We start from the raw sequence: 15,881 nt of genomic DNA, 5'->3' as shown, positions 1-15,881 counted from the left end.
TCTTACCATTTAAGTAATGCATATAATGTGCTCTACACACGAAATGCTCACGATTTTGGAAAGTTTAATGTACATACAAAATCTAATTTTGCATTGAAAAACAGTAAAAAGTCCCTACGTATTACAATTGTCAAATGCAGGTATGTGATCATTATGGTCAATTTGTTATCTGTCCAACACATGATGTACCAAAATTGCAGAGGAGATGAGAGGAGGGTTAAGTTGTGGAGGAATAGTGGGGTACGAAACTTCTTCCTTTAACAAGATCGTGAAGATCATGAACGATCTTGAACACAGCATCAGGGCGAGCCAGCTTCAATGCATTTAGGGACATGGCCTTAAGCTCTTCAGCTTTCGGGCCAAACCACTCGGCAACAATATTTGCTATCTCTTATGGCGATTTAGAGAATTTCCCACATCCATTTTCAACTACATATGGCACGTTTCCAACCTCCTGAAGAAATAAATAACTAAATAAATAAAACAGCAAAATTGGTAGAGTTTCTTTAGTTTTTTTTTTTCTTCCACTTACTATTTATACATTAAAATGACTATCATGGTGGTGTTCAGATCCTTTGATAATTTTGACAGCAACGTTCATATCATCTAATCTATAAACTATTCTCTCAGATTTCTAACTTGACCATTCAGTACCAACATCAAATTCATAAACATTGCTGTTCATGGCCTCAAATCTGTAGTGACAGCAATGTTCATATCATCTAAATGTTTATGGGTATAGAAGTTGCGAGTAAAAATTCATAAACATTTCTGTTCATTTTATGAAGATTTTTTAAATCGAGTTAACAGAAAATACTGAGAAAATATAAAGAACAGCTTACAACAGAAATACCTGGCCAGCAATATAACCATTCAAAATAATAGGGAGGCCTCGGATCATGGCCTCTGCAATAGTCCCCGGGCCAGCCTGCAAAAGCAAATTGTTAGTAGATGGCTGTTATAAATAGAATAGACAATCATATTTGCGGTGAGAAACCCACCTTTGTGATGATGCAATCGCAAGCTCCCATGCATTCCTCCATTTTGGTGACAAACCCCTTCACCTATATTTATGAAGTAATTACCTTCAGCCACTTCTGCCTATTTCCACACTAGGTAAGCATATTACGATAAATGAGTTTGCATTTCCATATTACCATACACATATGCCAGCTCACATATTAGTGTTCTTCCATGAGTTTACATATGGTCTGCTCCTAGAGAAACGCCATCCTCCATGGCCATTGCAGCACGTTAATATACCAAATGCTAATAACACACACACACGACGAGAAGGCAAACTACAATCAAGGCAGTGGCTGGGTTTTGGAGAGAATATTAATACCTGGACAGGAACCTTCCAATCTATAGAAAGCAATTTGCTGGCAAGCTTTTTATTGCGGCCACATATCACAAGCACCTGACCTATAGGATCCCCAAGATTCTCATCATATAATGCATCTCCAAGAGCTCGAGCAGTAGCCTCAATAGGGCCCATCCCTTCTCCTCCTCCCATCAGCAACACAGCAGGAAGATTCTCGTCCATTCCTAGTTCTCTCCTTAGCTCAAACTATAGGTGTTGAACATGAAGTGGGCACACGGTAGTCAATATCATCGTGTGGTACACATCTAATGACAAACAGACATTGGAATACAAAAAATAACCAGTTTACAAATGAATGTTTGATTTCTCACCAAAAAAAAAAAAAAAAAAATCCAACGTGGAGAAGTACCAGTCAGTACATACTGGAAAGATGCTTTAAAGCACATTCAACAAGTAGTTTCGAAGGATCTTGAAAAAGTTATCCCAAAACTTTACTAAATAGACAATGCCCAGAAAAGTAGAGGCAAAGCAACAGGTATTTGCCATGTATGAGCATAAAAGGACCAAAAGTTCTTCATCAAACATAAATTGCGACAATGTACAAGGATTAAAAGCTCCATCACCAAACATGCATTGCAACAGAATACAAGTTGCATCAGACCCGATGCAAACTTAAAAAGAGTATCAATTAGAAAGTAAGCAACCTTCAGACGAACAGGCTTGACGAAGGAGGGTCGCACAGGAAGTCCATAAACCTTAATTTGGGATGCATGGAGTCCAGCCTTTAGGGCCCTCTTCGCTACCTCTGCTGATGGGCAATAGCATCTGGTTACAAGCTTGTGAAACCTGAAGATAAAGTCGTAAAAGACCTAAACCATACAACCAGAGTATCATTAAAATAGACTGCATTGAACAGACCATGTAGGATGGCAAGTGCTTAGATCTGTGACTACTGTCGTGAAGACAATCTTCTTCAAAAGACCCTTTGACCTCAAGATTCGAAGAGGAACATGCTGCATCAGTGGATGCACACTGATAATAATATCTGGTTGGTATTTCATCAGTCCTTTAGCAACCTCTCTATACTCCGGGAAAAACAACAACAACAATAATCAAAGAAGATCAACAAATCTTATAGCAAAAATAATACAAATAGTATGGATTAATTATACAGGACAAAAGAAAGCAGTGACTCAGGTACTGGACATGTTGGTTTGGTTGGCATGCCAATTGGATTAAACACTGTTTCCCCATGCTGGGAAATTGATGAAAGGGGAACAACTTCATAGTATGGATTTCAAGAAGTTTAATAGGGCTTTCATCTTTCAACATTCAGTGGTTCTCCTTCTACAATCATAAATCAGTAACATGAATTCCATCGGCATGTTCCTTCAATTAATACTTTGAATGCCTAAATTGTATGCTGTGTGAAAAAAGTTAAAAAGAAATTTTAAAATGTTTATATCATTGTATCCGTTAGTGTTATAACATCACATAATTAATTAGCCAGAAAAATGAAAAACAAGTATTCGACTCAGAGAATAACAGTCTCACCGAGCTATAAATGCTGAAGTTGCAACAAAGTTAGACTGATGCACCACGCGTGGAACACTTGCATGGTATGTCATTTTCCACAAGGTCCCGTGTTTCACCAGAAAATTATAGCTCCTGGGAAGTTGATTAAATGGCCAAGGAGTATGATCCGTCCATAAATCGGTAACAAACACCTGCGACACGCACTCATAACATGCAGAAAATAATCAACAAACACGAATCACGCGCCAACTGACTTCATTTACTAATTCCTCCATTTCGTTTAGGAGAAATGGTGGGGAAAATAAAGAAAATTTTAAGTATCTCCGGCTTTCTAAAGTTGAAATTCCATCCCAGTTAAACCGAATACATACGTTATTCGGCGAACTAAATGTTCTAATCCTACCATATTCGTGTTCATAATAAGGCAAACTTCGAGAATCGAAAGTCAAATTTTGAGAATTTCTATTCTCTTCCCACATTTCTCTAAGCAACGAAACAGAAAATATTGATTGAAACCACGTCATACAGACTAGAATCCATTAAAACTGACCTGATACTCATCCCCAAATTCTTCATGAAACGCGGCCTTTATAGCCTCGGCCGAAGCCCGGTGACCCCCACCGGTGTCACTCATCAAAATCAAAACCTTTTTGGGGGCCTTAGCCTCCACAGCGTCTAATGCCAAGCCATCGTCCGCCAACACACCACACCCATCTTCTCTAAGCCCATTATTGTTCCCCAAGCCAACCCGAACAGAGGCGAACCCAATTGGAAGTCTCTCGCAACGGAACTTTATATATCTGTTGAAGTCATGCAAAATACTCCTAATACCAGAAGCGCTTCTACTACCTAAACTCAGTGAGGCCCGCAAGATGCGCTTCTCTGAACCATCAAGGGCTTCGTAGTAGAGGAAATTGGAGAGGAAGGCATTGCACCCATCCGAGCCAGAAGTGTGGAGCCTCGTGTCGAATGCAAAGCGACCCAATTGGGATACCAAATCGAGGACACAAATGGCTTCTTGGGATGCAGTGGAACCACCGAGATGCATGGCTGCCGTTTGTTCTTTTGTGCAGGAGAATATAATGTAAATTAATCTACTAGTCCATGAAGATCTTTATCATCAAAACCACATGGGTTCTCTTTAACGAATAGATAAGGCAGTGGCAGTCTGAAATAAGACAAGTGAGACGCACCGACGGAACAGAAATAATGAGGGAGAACAGTAGAGAGAAGAAGGACAATTGAGCGAGAGAGAGAGCGAGAGATGGTATGTTTGTGTACAACAGCGAATTACGAAATTCAAATGCCCTTTGGAAAATAATAACAGCGGACGTGGAAGAGGACTGGTTTGGTTTCAATTTTGGTCTTTCGCCGGTCTCTGTTTATTTGTCTGGAGTCTGAATCGAGATTGAATGAGACGCCTCAAAGTTGAGTAATTCTTGACCTTTGGGTAAAGAATTAAGATCTTCATCCCGGAATCAGTCTGAACTAATGGCTTGTCGTGAAACAATCACTTGCATCAAATGTATCTCTTCAAAATCAGATGCAAGAACTTTAGAATAGGAGTCATAACTTAATTTCAGACATTATGCCTTTTACCTCTCATTACAGACCCATTGACATCCTCGCCTGAGTTTGATATATTACAGACCCATTTATTTTCAACATGTTACTCGTTACATAGTTGAGTCGGCCAACCGAACCGTGTGCCGAAATGGTAGCCCATACGTCTCTCTCTTCCTATGGACTGGAATCGCGATGCCAGTTAATTTATATTGATGTAATCTGTTAGATATTAACACGAAGTTTTAATTTATTCTCTCATGGTTTTACGTACCTTCAAAAGCTCAAATTGTAAATTTGTAACGATGTTACGCTTAGGCATACTAATATATGTTGGTCTAGTTGGAAGCCACTGATTTGCCTATTAATTAACATATAATAATAGATCGCGTTTGAATAACAATGACAAGTAATTTCAAGCATATGTCGTGGGTTGTATTATAAACACATTTGTGACCACACCCAAATGTAAGCAAGTAATTGATAATTAATCTTACATAATCTTTTCTTAAAGTAAAATGGGCATTCCAAGCAAAAAGGTAAAATAAAATTGAAATTTATTTTAAAACCATGAATCTCTAGGCCTCAATAAAAAGCTTGAACCACATTTCTTATATTTTAAAAAGGCTACTAAATAAAACAATAGGAGCTTTGTTAAAACCTTATAAAAAGTAAGAAATTCTCATTTAAGTAAGGTAGATTCTCATACTCCACCTATCTTTATCCTTATTGGATATAACAGGAATACAAATTTTAATACCAACAATACTCCTTAGTTATAGGGCCTAACCCAGCCAGTAGAGAGAGCTCATGCAGTACAGTAACGTATGCCGGCTATGGACCTTATAACTCATAAGAAGGGACCTGGATCGTATCCAGTCCAGGAAAGATGAGAGATGTATCTAGGAAGGTTAATGGCAAGGAATATCAATCTTATTCATTGATAGGAAGGTTAATTCAACCCATTAATAGGAAGGTTAATGCACCTCTACTCGTCCACGATTTTGTACGGAGCATTACAAATAAATAAATCTCAATCAATTTTGGTTGTACATTCTTGCCTCAAATTTCCGAAGTCAGCGTTCGGAGTGTTGGAACGTTCAGTGTATCTTTTTTTTTTTTTTTTTTCTTTTAATAGCATTTTCATATTTATTTGGATCCGGATTAGAGACTGATATGCTATTGGGACTATCACAACTCTAGTCGATGATAATATTATACTAAAAAAATACATCATGAAGAAAAATTAACAAAAGATGCTGCGAAGAAAAAGGCAGGTGGCAAAACTGGGAAAAAAAAGAACCAAAAAACGTGTCCAAAAGCACTTCAGCACTTAAGTGCTGTCCTGCTTGGGTATGTTGTATTGAAACAGAGGTATCCAAGGCTCCAAATCATTATCACTAATCACTCCTCAAAAGAAAGTACCTCCTCTGAAACATCCAATATCTCCTCAACTTCTACTTCTTTTGCCTCATACTCTTCCTCTTCGTCGCTTACTTCTCCGTCCCTCAGTGTCTGCCTCTCCAGTTTTTCTTCTTCATGCAACCGCTTCCACTCGTTGAGCCACTTCTCCCACTCCTCCTTTAACATCCTCCGCTTCTCCCGATCCTGCTCACTCAATAGCATCGAAACATCCTGGTCCTCTGCCTCGTACTTTTTACTGTACTTCTTTAAATTCTTTGCAATTTCCTCCTCCTTCTCAGGACTCAAGAATGATGGTGGCCTTGGGCGCCACAAGAACTGTCAGAAACAACACAAACAATTATTCAGCAAGATTGATAGGACTAGCCCATTTGGCATAATTAAGGCTATGTTTGGTAAATGAAATAGTCTTAGACTACTTCACTACTATTCATAAAGAGTTCACTACTAGTCACAAATCATCTCAAATCACCTTAGCAATCCAAACGTAGCCTAGGGATCATTATAGATCTAATACAGTTCCAATAAATCTAGAAACCACAAATTTGGAGTCTCCTTCCAAATTTTGCTTAAGCACTAGGAGCATGGCATCTTATATATAGTTCACTCCAATTCCACTTTGTTATGTCTAATATAAAACAATATAATCTATAGAATCTCTTCAATTTCAGAAATGCTCTACACCATCCTGCAAAACAGGTGGTGTTGCCAAGTCATATACATAGAGGCATATATGTATATGGATGTGTGCATATTAGACAGTTCATTTTTTTATAGGCTGACAAAGAGACAGTTTAAACCAAGGAATAGAAGTAAAGTTACCTGAAAGAAATGATCCTTCAGGATCCTATAGAGTAGCTTTCCATTGAAGGACCATATGTTGAAACCATTTTCCATCTCATGAACTGAAGTCACAGCAGTTGCAACATACCTAAATACATATACATATAGATAATAGGTCACATATAACAACCAAGATAAGTAAGATACAGAGTCACAAGATTACACGTATATGTGTATCGACAGGTTATCAGCCCTTTTATAGAATAGCACAAAAGAAAAACTTAGTCAGAAAAAGATACAAGGAAAACATGAAAACCCAGCCCATTAAAATCTATAGTGGCTGCCCAAAGGAACATGGTATTGGACATGAAGGAATTTGAGCAGGTATTTTAATAAAAAAATAAATAAATATAGCAGTAATAAATTCAGATCAATTCAAAACCACTACTTATTTGAATACTACCAAACGCACTCTCAAAACTACCTTCCAGTCGGATCCCATTCAATATCTGTAGCCATAAAATGCTCAGCTGTTGCCATGGTTTCAAGCTCATCAACATTGTAAAATTCCAATTGTCCATTAAAACCCTTCAATCCTGCAAGTATTACGAAGCGACCAGTAGGTGACCAGAAAAGAGCATTTGCCTGCTTGCCTTTCAGGGTAGTGAGCTTCTTAACCTTGTCTGTGTTGTTTGCAGAACGCATAGAGTAAAAACTTATGTCGGGTCTTGGGTTATCGCCGTGGATAACAGCAAACCTGTGGCCTTTTGGCTCCCAAGCAAAGGCAATTATCTTGTCATTCTTATTCTCAAGCTCAAAAACCTCAATCGGAATATCCCGTTCTCTTACACGGAAAAGCTCAAAGCCTGTGTAAGTGCTTTTCTTTGTTTTTGTATATCGATCGACCTTAACAGCTAGATAATCCCCATTGCTTTGCCAGTACATTTTACAATCACTAACACTGAAAAGATTCTTCTGCCTTAACTCATCTTTACTTGGAATTTGCATAAGACTCACCTGAGAATCAAATGAATGCAGAATATCGACTTAACTTAATATATAAATATTAACAAGAGGATAAAAAGAATAGAAACTGTGAATAAAAAGCATTACAAGCAACGCTCACCCTAGCAGGATGGTCCCCTAGTTCAGGAACAAAGAGTGCAAGAATTGGATCAGTTGGTGACCAACAGAAATCCACAACATTTTCAACCTTCAGTGATTTCTTGTCAATGAGAGAAAAGGTCTCTGTTTCATAGACAGAGATTATGTTTTTCCCAATTCTGGCAAAATATTTGTCCTCTTTTCCGCCAGCCCATCTGGAAAAATAGAACAATTAATCCATTAGATACTGAATACAATCAGAAGCAACCCAAAAACATGGGAAAATACTTGTCAATGGGCCTGCATAAATTAAAAACCAAGAAAAATCACCTGAAAACAGGCCATGCCACCCCCGCAACACCACCAGTTCCTCCAATAGCAAAGTCATCGGCACTTCCTTTGAAATCTCTCATCACTTTTCCAGTTCTCACATCAAAAATATTTATCACGACCCTCTGAAATATGAATTCACATTATCAATGGTCCTTGGGGAAAATGAAGTTACATTGAAAACTGAATGGCAAAGTAGAAAAACTCACATTTGCATCCCGAGGATTACTGGGTTCATGGCTGCTGTAGGTCACTAAATATCGCTCGCCAGGGGAAAAATCAACAAGTTTAACCTGAAATTAACATCAACAAGGCTAAATATCATGGTAAAAAATGGAACACAACATGGAATCAAAAACCAAATTCAACCTGAGGGTGAGCATAACGCATGAGGCGATTGAAGGTACTGGCACCTCCCCAAACTGCGGCACCTTGCCGATGAACTGTTGCCAAGTAAGTCCCCAGTGGGGACCACTGAACAAAACTCTCAGTCCAGAACTGTAAAGGGAAACAGGTGGGATCATTCATTGAAGCAAAATTTAAAAATAAAGGTAACTAACTTTTTGCAAAATAAAAAACCGATTGACCAATTTATTAACTTCAATTAACGTGATGATGCAGCAGTGAGCAGAAGTTCATTATATTTCATAGATGCATGCCACACTAAACTTCTGTACCAAACTACCAAAAAGTCCGAAACCTCATAAATACATAATTAATGGTCCTAAGTGGCAGTGAGAGGACAGAGCCTAATTTGTACTCACAGCACGCTTGTAAACAGGCTCAGGCTTCAGCTGCCTCGCATCATTCCATAAAACCTCAGTATCTGAACCAGCACGAATCACAAACTGATCACGAGCTTTTTCATCAGTCAACCAGTGTTGAAGATTTTCCTGCAATGATATAGCAGTTTAAAATACAATATACAAGTTCAAATCAGAACCCATCTTGACAACATCTATGCCTCTATTGGGATTGGAGGTTCACGACTTTAATTTTTTTTATTGGCACTGGGTGTCCGGAAACAGCGTCGCGACTAATCCTGGGGGTGCACAGGCCCTTCGCAAGGAGTTTCCTGCAAATGCACTTCGGGTAATTCAAGGGGAAAATCCTCCAGTCCAATGGCCCCTAGAGATTGTTTACACCAAAGGGGATTTCAGCCCTAGACCTTAGAAAAACATACCCCCAAGCCCAAGGCCTTTACCACTTGAGACAACCCCTAGGGGTTTGCAGGTTCATGAATTGATAATGGCAGATGGGATTAAGATAGTTTCCAAAGGTTTGTGATGATTGCAGAAATAAAATATGAGTGACACGGTGAATATGAGTGATAGAAGCCTGTCAATAATTTGCAAATGAACCAATTTCCCAATGATATTTCAGAACATTTTTTTTAGTTCCCACCAAACGGTGGAAAACATATTATTTCACCCAAAAATGTTTTCTTACTTTCCTTATTTTACGTTGAAACAAATGCAGCCTAAGCATGCAATTCATTATACTGCATCATATGGATTTTAAGGCAAATTCCAGAAAAAAAAAAAAAAAAAAAAAAAAAAAAAAGAAAAAAGAAAAGAAAGAAAGAAACAAAACAAAACAAAACAAAACAAAATATACTGATTGAAGAAATTACCCCTGAAGTATATGGTGTAAATTCAGGAGGGGCCCACTTATCTGGAACTTTCATGAATGTATCAAATTCATCAAACATGTTCACGGCAAAAATATGAGACCTGTCTAACTTGTAACCATTTGTCTTCTCCCTGGCGAGTTCAGCTTCCTATAAAAGCAACAAACAAAAAACCATATCTGACAATAAATACACTAAAGCACACCTCACTAGTTACTAAAGAACCGCAATAGCACCCACATAAAGTGCTGTACATGTTTTCCCAATGAATAACAGAAACTGGCAACAAGCACATGAACAGAAACTGACTAATAATCCAATTGCATTGTAGATATTTTTCCAAAGTTTATTGTTACATTTATAATTTTTTGAACAAGCCTTGCTGCTTCACTTGATATTTGATAAGAAAATTTCAGAACTTGAGAAAAGAACTCCAAAGTCTTTTTTTTTTTATGTAAGTAAAATTTTATTGATAGTAAAAGGCATAGCCCAAGTACACAGGAATTATACACAGAATAAACCTAATAACCACCAAGCACTGGAGGATACAAGCACATTATAAAATCTATCCTCATTACTAATAATGACAAAGGAAAAGCCATGTATAATGAATATAAGACATTGATAATGAAGTGTATGAGCAGTTTAACTTCATCCCCAAGATGAATTACAATCGAATCAGATAATCCACTAAATCTAAAGATGACGGCTACATATGATTAAGCATTTACACCATTAATACCTCACCCTCGGATATGGATTGTACAATGCTCCGTAACAAGGAAAACCTCTAATAACCATATAAAAAAAGTACCGTTACTTTTATATATATATATATACACGATATATTTCTATCCAGCTAATCTTAACCAAAGATCGGCCCAGCTGGCGACGCCATGCTCAAAACCAAGGTAGACTGTAAGTAATCTACATTTCTTCTGTACTCATTGCACTTGTTATATTCAGTCTATCAATCCTTCAGCAGGACATAACTATTATACTTACGTTAAACATCATAGTGAAAATATTAGAAGACGTTTCAAGTGAAAAGACCTTTCAACAGAAATGAAAAGGAAAAAAAAAATCTTTGCTAAATCGTACCGTAGAGAGAGAGAATTACCAGAGGACTGTTAAACTCAATAAAGCAATAACCCAAAGTTTTTTGAGTCTCGGGATCAATAGGCATCCATAGCCCGTCCTCCTTAATCACGCCAATCTGACTGTAGATTTTACGTATAACACCTTCGAGCTTATCAAACTTCTCCCGAGGAACAACAGGAAGGTTATCAACAATAATTATATTTCCAAACCCAATGTCCAACTCTGGATTGTCCCCGCCTTGAAGGACATCTTCGTCATCGCTACAAAATAGCGAACAAAGGCTCAGAGTCAAAACATGGTACAGAGTAAAATGGCATTTGGGAGACAAATCCTTTCTATGTTTAATCGTAACTAAACAGAAGGCTCAAAGCTGGTTTTTTTTGTTCCGTTTCGAAATGGTTACCTTACTATGCCAAAATCTTGGCCAGGAGGTAAGCTAATGGAGTCAAGGTCTACAGTGGCGAGATCGATACCGAGCCGATCCGCTGTTGTCTCTATTTCCTTCATCAACATCACGTCTGCCATCGCGGCCTTTCTTCAGCTACCAAGTCCTCCAGAGAGAGAGAGGGGGGGAGAGATAGAGAGGGTTTCCTGGTGCGCTGCGAGGAAGGTGGGGACTGTAGAATGAGAAAGAGGTAGAGCGCGAAGAGGGCTCCTAGGGTTTCTTCGTTTGGAGAAGATAATGAAATGCGGCTTTGCGAGGTGACGCCGGGTTGGGTTTAATTTCACATATGGGCCCGGTCCATTTTTTAGGAGCCTAACACCATCAATTTGAGGTATTTCAACGCACCAACGAAACGGGCCGAATCAGTAATTAGTACATTTTCGTCTATATATAAGTTCAAAATGTATGAATTTTGTGTATACTTTTTATTAAAAAAAAAAAAAGTATCCTTCTATGAAAATTTTGACATAGAAAGATAAAAATTAAAAAAAAAAAAATCTATTCATCATCTCTATATCACACACCATGTGATTTTTTTTCTCTTATTAAATATATAGTGTATGAACAACATATAGAAGAATTTCCTTAATTTAGCAATAATAAAACAAAATAAATAAAATAAAAAATCAAGTATAATGTGTAATATATGAATGATAAGTAGAAAAACTAAAGAATAAAAAATCACATATATAAATGTGTGACGTAGGACTACTGAGTATAATTTTTCTTATTCCCAACGTTACTCTATCTTTATAGCTGTCCTCAATTAATAATTCTTCATCTAATATTTTATTATAATTTTAAAAAATTAAAATTAATATAAGAAATTATTTAAATTATATTATATTCATAAATGCGATTGAAAATGAAAAGATCATGTTCAAGAGGAAGAAAGAAACCCATGGGTGTTTCTATTTGATCGGCCGTTTTGTGAGAGAGAATCTGGTGTCTCTCACTCACTCACGGTCGATAAAAAATTAAAAAGGGCAGCGGCATTTGCATTGATCCCACCATTAGTTCCCAGAGTTTCTCTGCATTTGCAACCCAAATCAGGGTTTTATATAACTATAAATGTAGTTTTGACTTCACCAAGTTTGCACATATTAATAATGTAGTTTTAAGTATCATTGAAGAGTACTTTGAAAGTGTCATTGTTTTGTGAGGCTAATTATATGAAAAAGCGAATCCTCTCTCCATCTCTTTACATGTTTCTTCCCGAACAACATCTCCGAATCTCCCCTTCATCACCTGTTTTCACTTCGATGCTAGTAAGCTTTAAAAATGACTGACCCCAACTCTCAAAGAAACAAACTTGATCATTTGCAAAATCTTCTACCCGTTTCCGGGTTCTGTAATCATTTAAGAGAACGGAATCTGATTGGAATAGCCCTCTGTGGTCTAAAAGATTTCGGTAGTATTTGTTGTCAAACGTAAAGGATGTTTCGGGATCATGAGTAACAGTTACAAAGGGGCTTGAGCCTGCAGGGCACTGTTTCATTAGCTCATCTGCATAACTTCTGTCAAGGGACCTGTCAATGAGTGTGAGCTTCCCCTCACTGAATGCACTGCAATGAGCTGTTCCAATGGTGTGAGCTCCTGCACAGCCCAAAGCATCATGCATAAGCTAGTAATACAACCGTTATTGGTACTCATAACAAGTCCCCTAGATTGCCACATAACCTAAACGTATACGCATAAAAATTTATTCAAAAAGACTTGGCTCAAGGTTGAATTTTCATTTGCAGTGAGCTGGCAATTGTAAATGTAGTGGAAAATGCAACTAAAGATCTAATATCCCATGAATATTGTTAATATTTCAACTATTTCCTATAATCATGGAGCGTTTGCTTTTCACGATTAAGCTCCAGAGGTAAAAATGAACTATTCTAAAATATAGACTAAACATGGAGGTGCAGTCTCAATAAGCATAGATTGTAGGACGGAGACAATTACAAAACATAAGGAAATTTTGCTTGGTATCCTTTTTCAATCATACATATATGCCAAACTATTTTATATGAGCTATATAAGAAGAAACTCAAATTCTCGGGCATCTGCAGCTGAAAGGAATGAAACTTTTATGTGGTCGTTCATCGATAATGACTTAAAAGCAAGAAATGAAATTTCAAGACAACTTCCCTGTAAAAGTTGTGATCGAGACCTTAATGTTTTATCAAAGTAACATTACCTGAAAGAGTGACAAGGTCATTCAAGGACAACCCTTTAGAAGAGAAGAGCTTTATCATCTCATCCACAGGAAATCTAACATTTGACGCTGTTGAAACCAACCCATCTCTCCTACCTGTTGGAATCTGAATTGCTGGTCCTCCAGCCTGTTCCCAAGCCTTCATGAATAAACTCATGGGGAAATCAAATAAAACAGGAAAGTGCAAGTACTTGATGAGGGCTGTCTCACCATTTCAACAGCATCTCTAGCAGCCAAAGCAACAACATCGGCACGAGAAACAGTTCCTGGACAGTTAATTTCGAGCACTCTTTAAGCTGCATCTATTACTGAAAACCCTCCAAGAGATCTGTTTGCCGGATCACTTTGCTCTGTACCTTTCCTTGTAGCAGCTAAGATGCATCACAACCCAGTAATTTTTTATTGGATTACGTCCAAATTAGCTAGACTGTATAGCCGTGAAATTTCGCCCATCAAGATTTGTAATGAATCAAGGAAAGGAGTAGGCACATATTTGCCTATACTCGAAAAAGATTGATCAGTGTCAAGATACAAAGGCTAATATTTTAAATCCCTCCAAGACAATATGAAATCTCATGTAGTACTAAACTCTCATTCGCCAATGTTACAAATTGGATTATTAAGATGGAAAGACTACCAAAGGCAGAAACAGATTTTTTATGTTTTTTTGGAGTGTCCAAAAGATCAGCCATTGTCAAGAAATAGTCTGAATACTAGTTTTAAAAGGTTTTAAACCCCAAGAATAACCCCATTTTCAGGAATAAAAATATATATTTATTTGCTGCATATTGGGCCCTAAGATTTTTTACTCAAGTAACTGTATCTGGAATTTAAATCTGCATGGAAACCACTTTTCCACATTGTAAAGAGCATATTAAAGAATAAGATATTACTCCAAGAAACGTGCATCGTCCTATTTTTCAGCGTCAATCTGAAACCTCTCCGCCAAAAGAAAAGGTGGGCTAGTAGGTTTTGCTGTAGCTACTAAAATGATTATATAATCCATATATTCTAGGTGACCATAAGAAAGAAGTATCCCCGGAAGTTCCCCACCGATCATATCCCGACATTAAAATAAACAGAAGGACCCACCTCCACGAAACAATCATGGAACAGCAAGCGAAGAAGTTTTGTAGGGATGGTTTGTTTGACTGAGGAAGCCGATCTCACTGTGTTTCTTCTGTTGAAGATAATATCAAATTAATCAAATCAAGATATATCAAATCAACAGTTTCTAACAATAAACTCGGCTGAAGGGCATGAAGCTGCATGGAAGTCAAACGAGAGGTTGGCAGAAGAAGGAGAAGCAGTAGCAATGGAGAACACAACAAAATTAATGAAGAGTATTGCAGAAGGAACTGATCGTCCATGAGGGTCCTGGCTTTCTAATCTTAATTAGGAGGAGTACTCCAAGCACAACAAGTAATTTAATTTATGTAAACGCGAGATCTTTCAGTCTCTTCCTTCGTGACAAAGAAAACATCTAAAAGAGAGTGAAAGGTGATCCATTTTGGCCGTGTGTACGTTCATATCTCTAATTAAAGCTGGATTTATGTTGTTTTGGTGATGTCGGAAGGTAAATGCGGGCGGTGACATTACCATTCAAAATTCTATTGCCTTAAACCGATTATATGTGGCCGGTGCTGACATTAAAATATCCAATCCGCAACAATTTGAAAATGATCACGACCAGTTATGAATCTGAAGTCATGACCAAGAAACAAACATATGCATGATCGCATATACGTGTGTTCATAGCATAACATGAGATACGAACTGATAGTTGGAGCAGAAGATGACATATTGCGGGAAACAGCTGACATGAAAGTATGAAACAGCTTAATCAACCCAGGTAATTAAGGAACACTTTGCACTCTAATTTCCGCATACTCTTCTATTAACACTATCATTAACTTAAAAAGCAACCACCTAGATCACCCTTGTCGACAAGTTTAATTTCATATTTTGTCTGTTTTGCAGGAATCATTGATCAGCGGAAACTATTCGAATATAGAGCTCAACAATGTTGTTTTTTGTCTTTTACCACCCCATCATATATTGTCGAGACTGTTGCACCTGAGAATCTAATACATTTGCTTTCGAGTGATATATTTGTGCTCTGAAGATGAAACGTTATGATGAATAGATTTTAAAATATAAATAAATAAATAAAAAGGAAGCATAAGACAAGAAATGCGACAGGTGGATAGAAATTGATCGTACTCCTATGTAGAAAGTCGTAACAGCTTATTTATAAGAAAAATATAATTGTAAGTATAATTGTGTACTAATTTGTGTACTAATGTGATGTGATTGATCAAAAAGTAAATTTTATTAAAAATAGTATTAATTTAAATTTTAAGTATGGATAAATCAGTATTAATATACAGATTAATGCGTGACTGTGTTTATATGTAACAAAACTCTATTTATAATG

The 15,881-nt window shown here is 37.3% G+C and overlaps 3 protein-coding genes across 7 annotated transcripts; all 3 read right to left on the bottom strand.

Annotated features, from left to right (window-relative positions):
- Positions 1-53: 53 nt before the first annotated feature.
- LOC122318578 (monogalactosyldiacylglycerol synthase, chloroplastic-like) lies at positions 54-4,512 on the bottom strand. Of its 5 annotated transcripts, none has more exons than XM_043136068.1 (8): positions 3,411-4,503; positions 2,879-3,051; positions 2,243-2,404; positions 2,029-2,170; positions 1,346-1,570; positions 1,002-1,064; positions 854-928; positions 54-454 (listed from the first exon to the last, which is right to left on the bottom strand). In XM_043136068.1, exons 1-8 carry the CDS (start codon positions 3,906-3,908, stop codon positions 392-394), a joined length of 1,401 nt encoding a protein of 466 aa, XP_042992002.1. In that variant the 5' UTR covers positions 3,909-4,503; the 3' UTR covers positions 54-391. The 5 variants fall into 5 exon arrangements, 1 of the variants encoding a protein (XP_042992002.1); XR_006244875.1 differs by lacking the exon at positions 54-454 and adding an exon at positions 1,158-1,269 and having other exon boundaries at positions 852-928; positions 3,411-4,509; XR_006244874.1 differs by lacking the exon at positions 54-454 and adding an exon at positions 1,158-1,233 and having other exon boundaries at positions 852-928; positions 3,411-4,509.
- A 1,100-nt stretch (positions 4,513-5,612) lies between these two features.
- LOC122318686 (eukaryotic translation initiation factor 3 subunit B-like) lies at positions 5,613-11,496 on the bottom strand. The gene is made up of 11 exons (XM_043136250.1): positions 11,197-11,496; positions 10,813-11,053; positions 9,696-9,842; positions 8,827-8,955; positions 8,432-8,560; positions 8,272-8,355; positions 8,063-8,187; positions 7,755-7,947; positions 7,113-7,645; positions 6,668-6,776; positions 5,613-6,163 (listed from the first exon to the last, which is right to left on the bottom strand). Exons 1-11 carry the CDS (start codon positions 11,316-11,318, stop codon positions 5,828-5,830), a joined length of 2,148 nt encoding a protein of 715 aa, XP_042992184.1. The 5' UTR covers positions 11,319-11,496; the 3' UTR covers positions 5,613-5,827.
- A 707-nt stretch (positions 11,497-12,203) lies between these two features.
- Positions 12,204-14,096, bottom strand: LOC122274259 (peroxidase 18-like). The gene is made up of 2 exons (XM_043083279.1): positions 13,427-14,096; positions 12,204-12,834 (listed from the first exon to the last, which is right to left on the bottom strand). Exons 1-2 carry the CDS (start codon positions 13,599-13,601, stop codon positions 12,440-12,442), a joined length of 570 nt encoding a protein of 189 aa, XP_042939213.1. The 5' UTR covers positions 13,602-14,096; the 3' UTR covers positions 12,204-12,439.
- Positions 14,097-15,881: the final 1,785 nt, after the last annotated feature.

Source organism: Carya illinoinensis, chromosome 8 (genome assembly GCF_018687715.1).
Source record: "Carya illinoinensis cultivar Pawnee chromosome 8, C.illinoinensisPawnee_v1, whole genome shotgun sequence".
NCBI lineage: Eukaryota > Viridiplantae > Streptophyta > Magnoliopsida > Fagales > Juglandaceae > Carya > Carya illinoinensis.
The sequence above is the reverse complement of the archived record's forward strand: the minus strand, read 5'-3'. Positions and strand labels throughout refer to the sequence as shown.

Coding starts and splice junctions, on each gene's coding strand:
- LOC122318578 (XM_043136068.1), bottom strand. CDS start 3,908: ATGCATCTCGGTGGTTCCACTGCATCCCAAGAAGCCATTTGTGTCCTC. Junction 3,052..3,410: donor AATTTGGGGATGAGTATCAG/GTCAGTTTTAAT, acceptor TGCGTGTCGCAG/GTGTTTGTTACCGATTTATG. Junction 1,571..2,028: donor TCAAGCCTGTTCGTCTGAAG/GTTGCTTACTTT, acceptor CAACACCTATAG/TTTGAGCTAAGGAGAGAACT.
- LOC122318686 (XM_043136250.1), bottom strand. CDS start 11,318: ATGGCAGACGTGATGTTGATGAAGGAAATAGAGACAACAGCGGATCGG. Junction 11,054..11,196: donor CAAGATTTTGGCATAGTAAG/GTAACCATTTCG, acceptor GCTATTTTGTAG/CGATGACGAAGATGTCCTTC. Junction 8,356..8,431: donor TGCGTTATGCTCACCCTCAG/GTTGAATTTGGT, acceptor TGTTAATTTCAG/GTTAAACTTGTTGATTTTTC.
- LOC122274259 (XM_043083279.1), bottom strand. CDS start 13,601: ATGAGTTTATTCATGAAGGCTTGGGAACAGGCTGGAGGACCAGCAATT. Junction 12,835..13,426: donor TGACCTTGTCACTCTTTCAG/GTAATGTTACTT, acceptor TGGGCTGTGCAG/GAGCTCACACCATTGGAACA.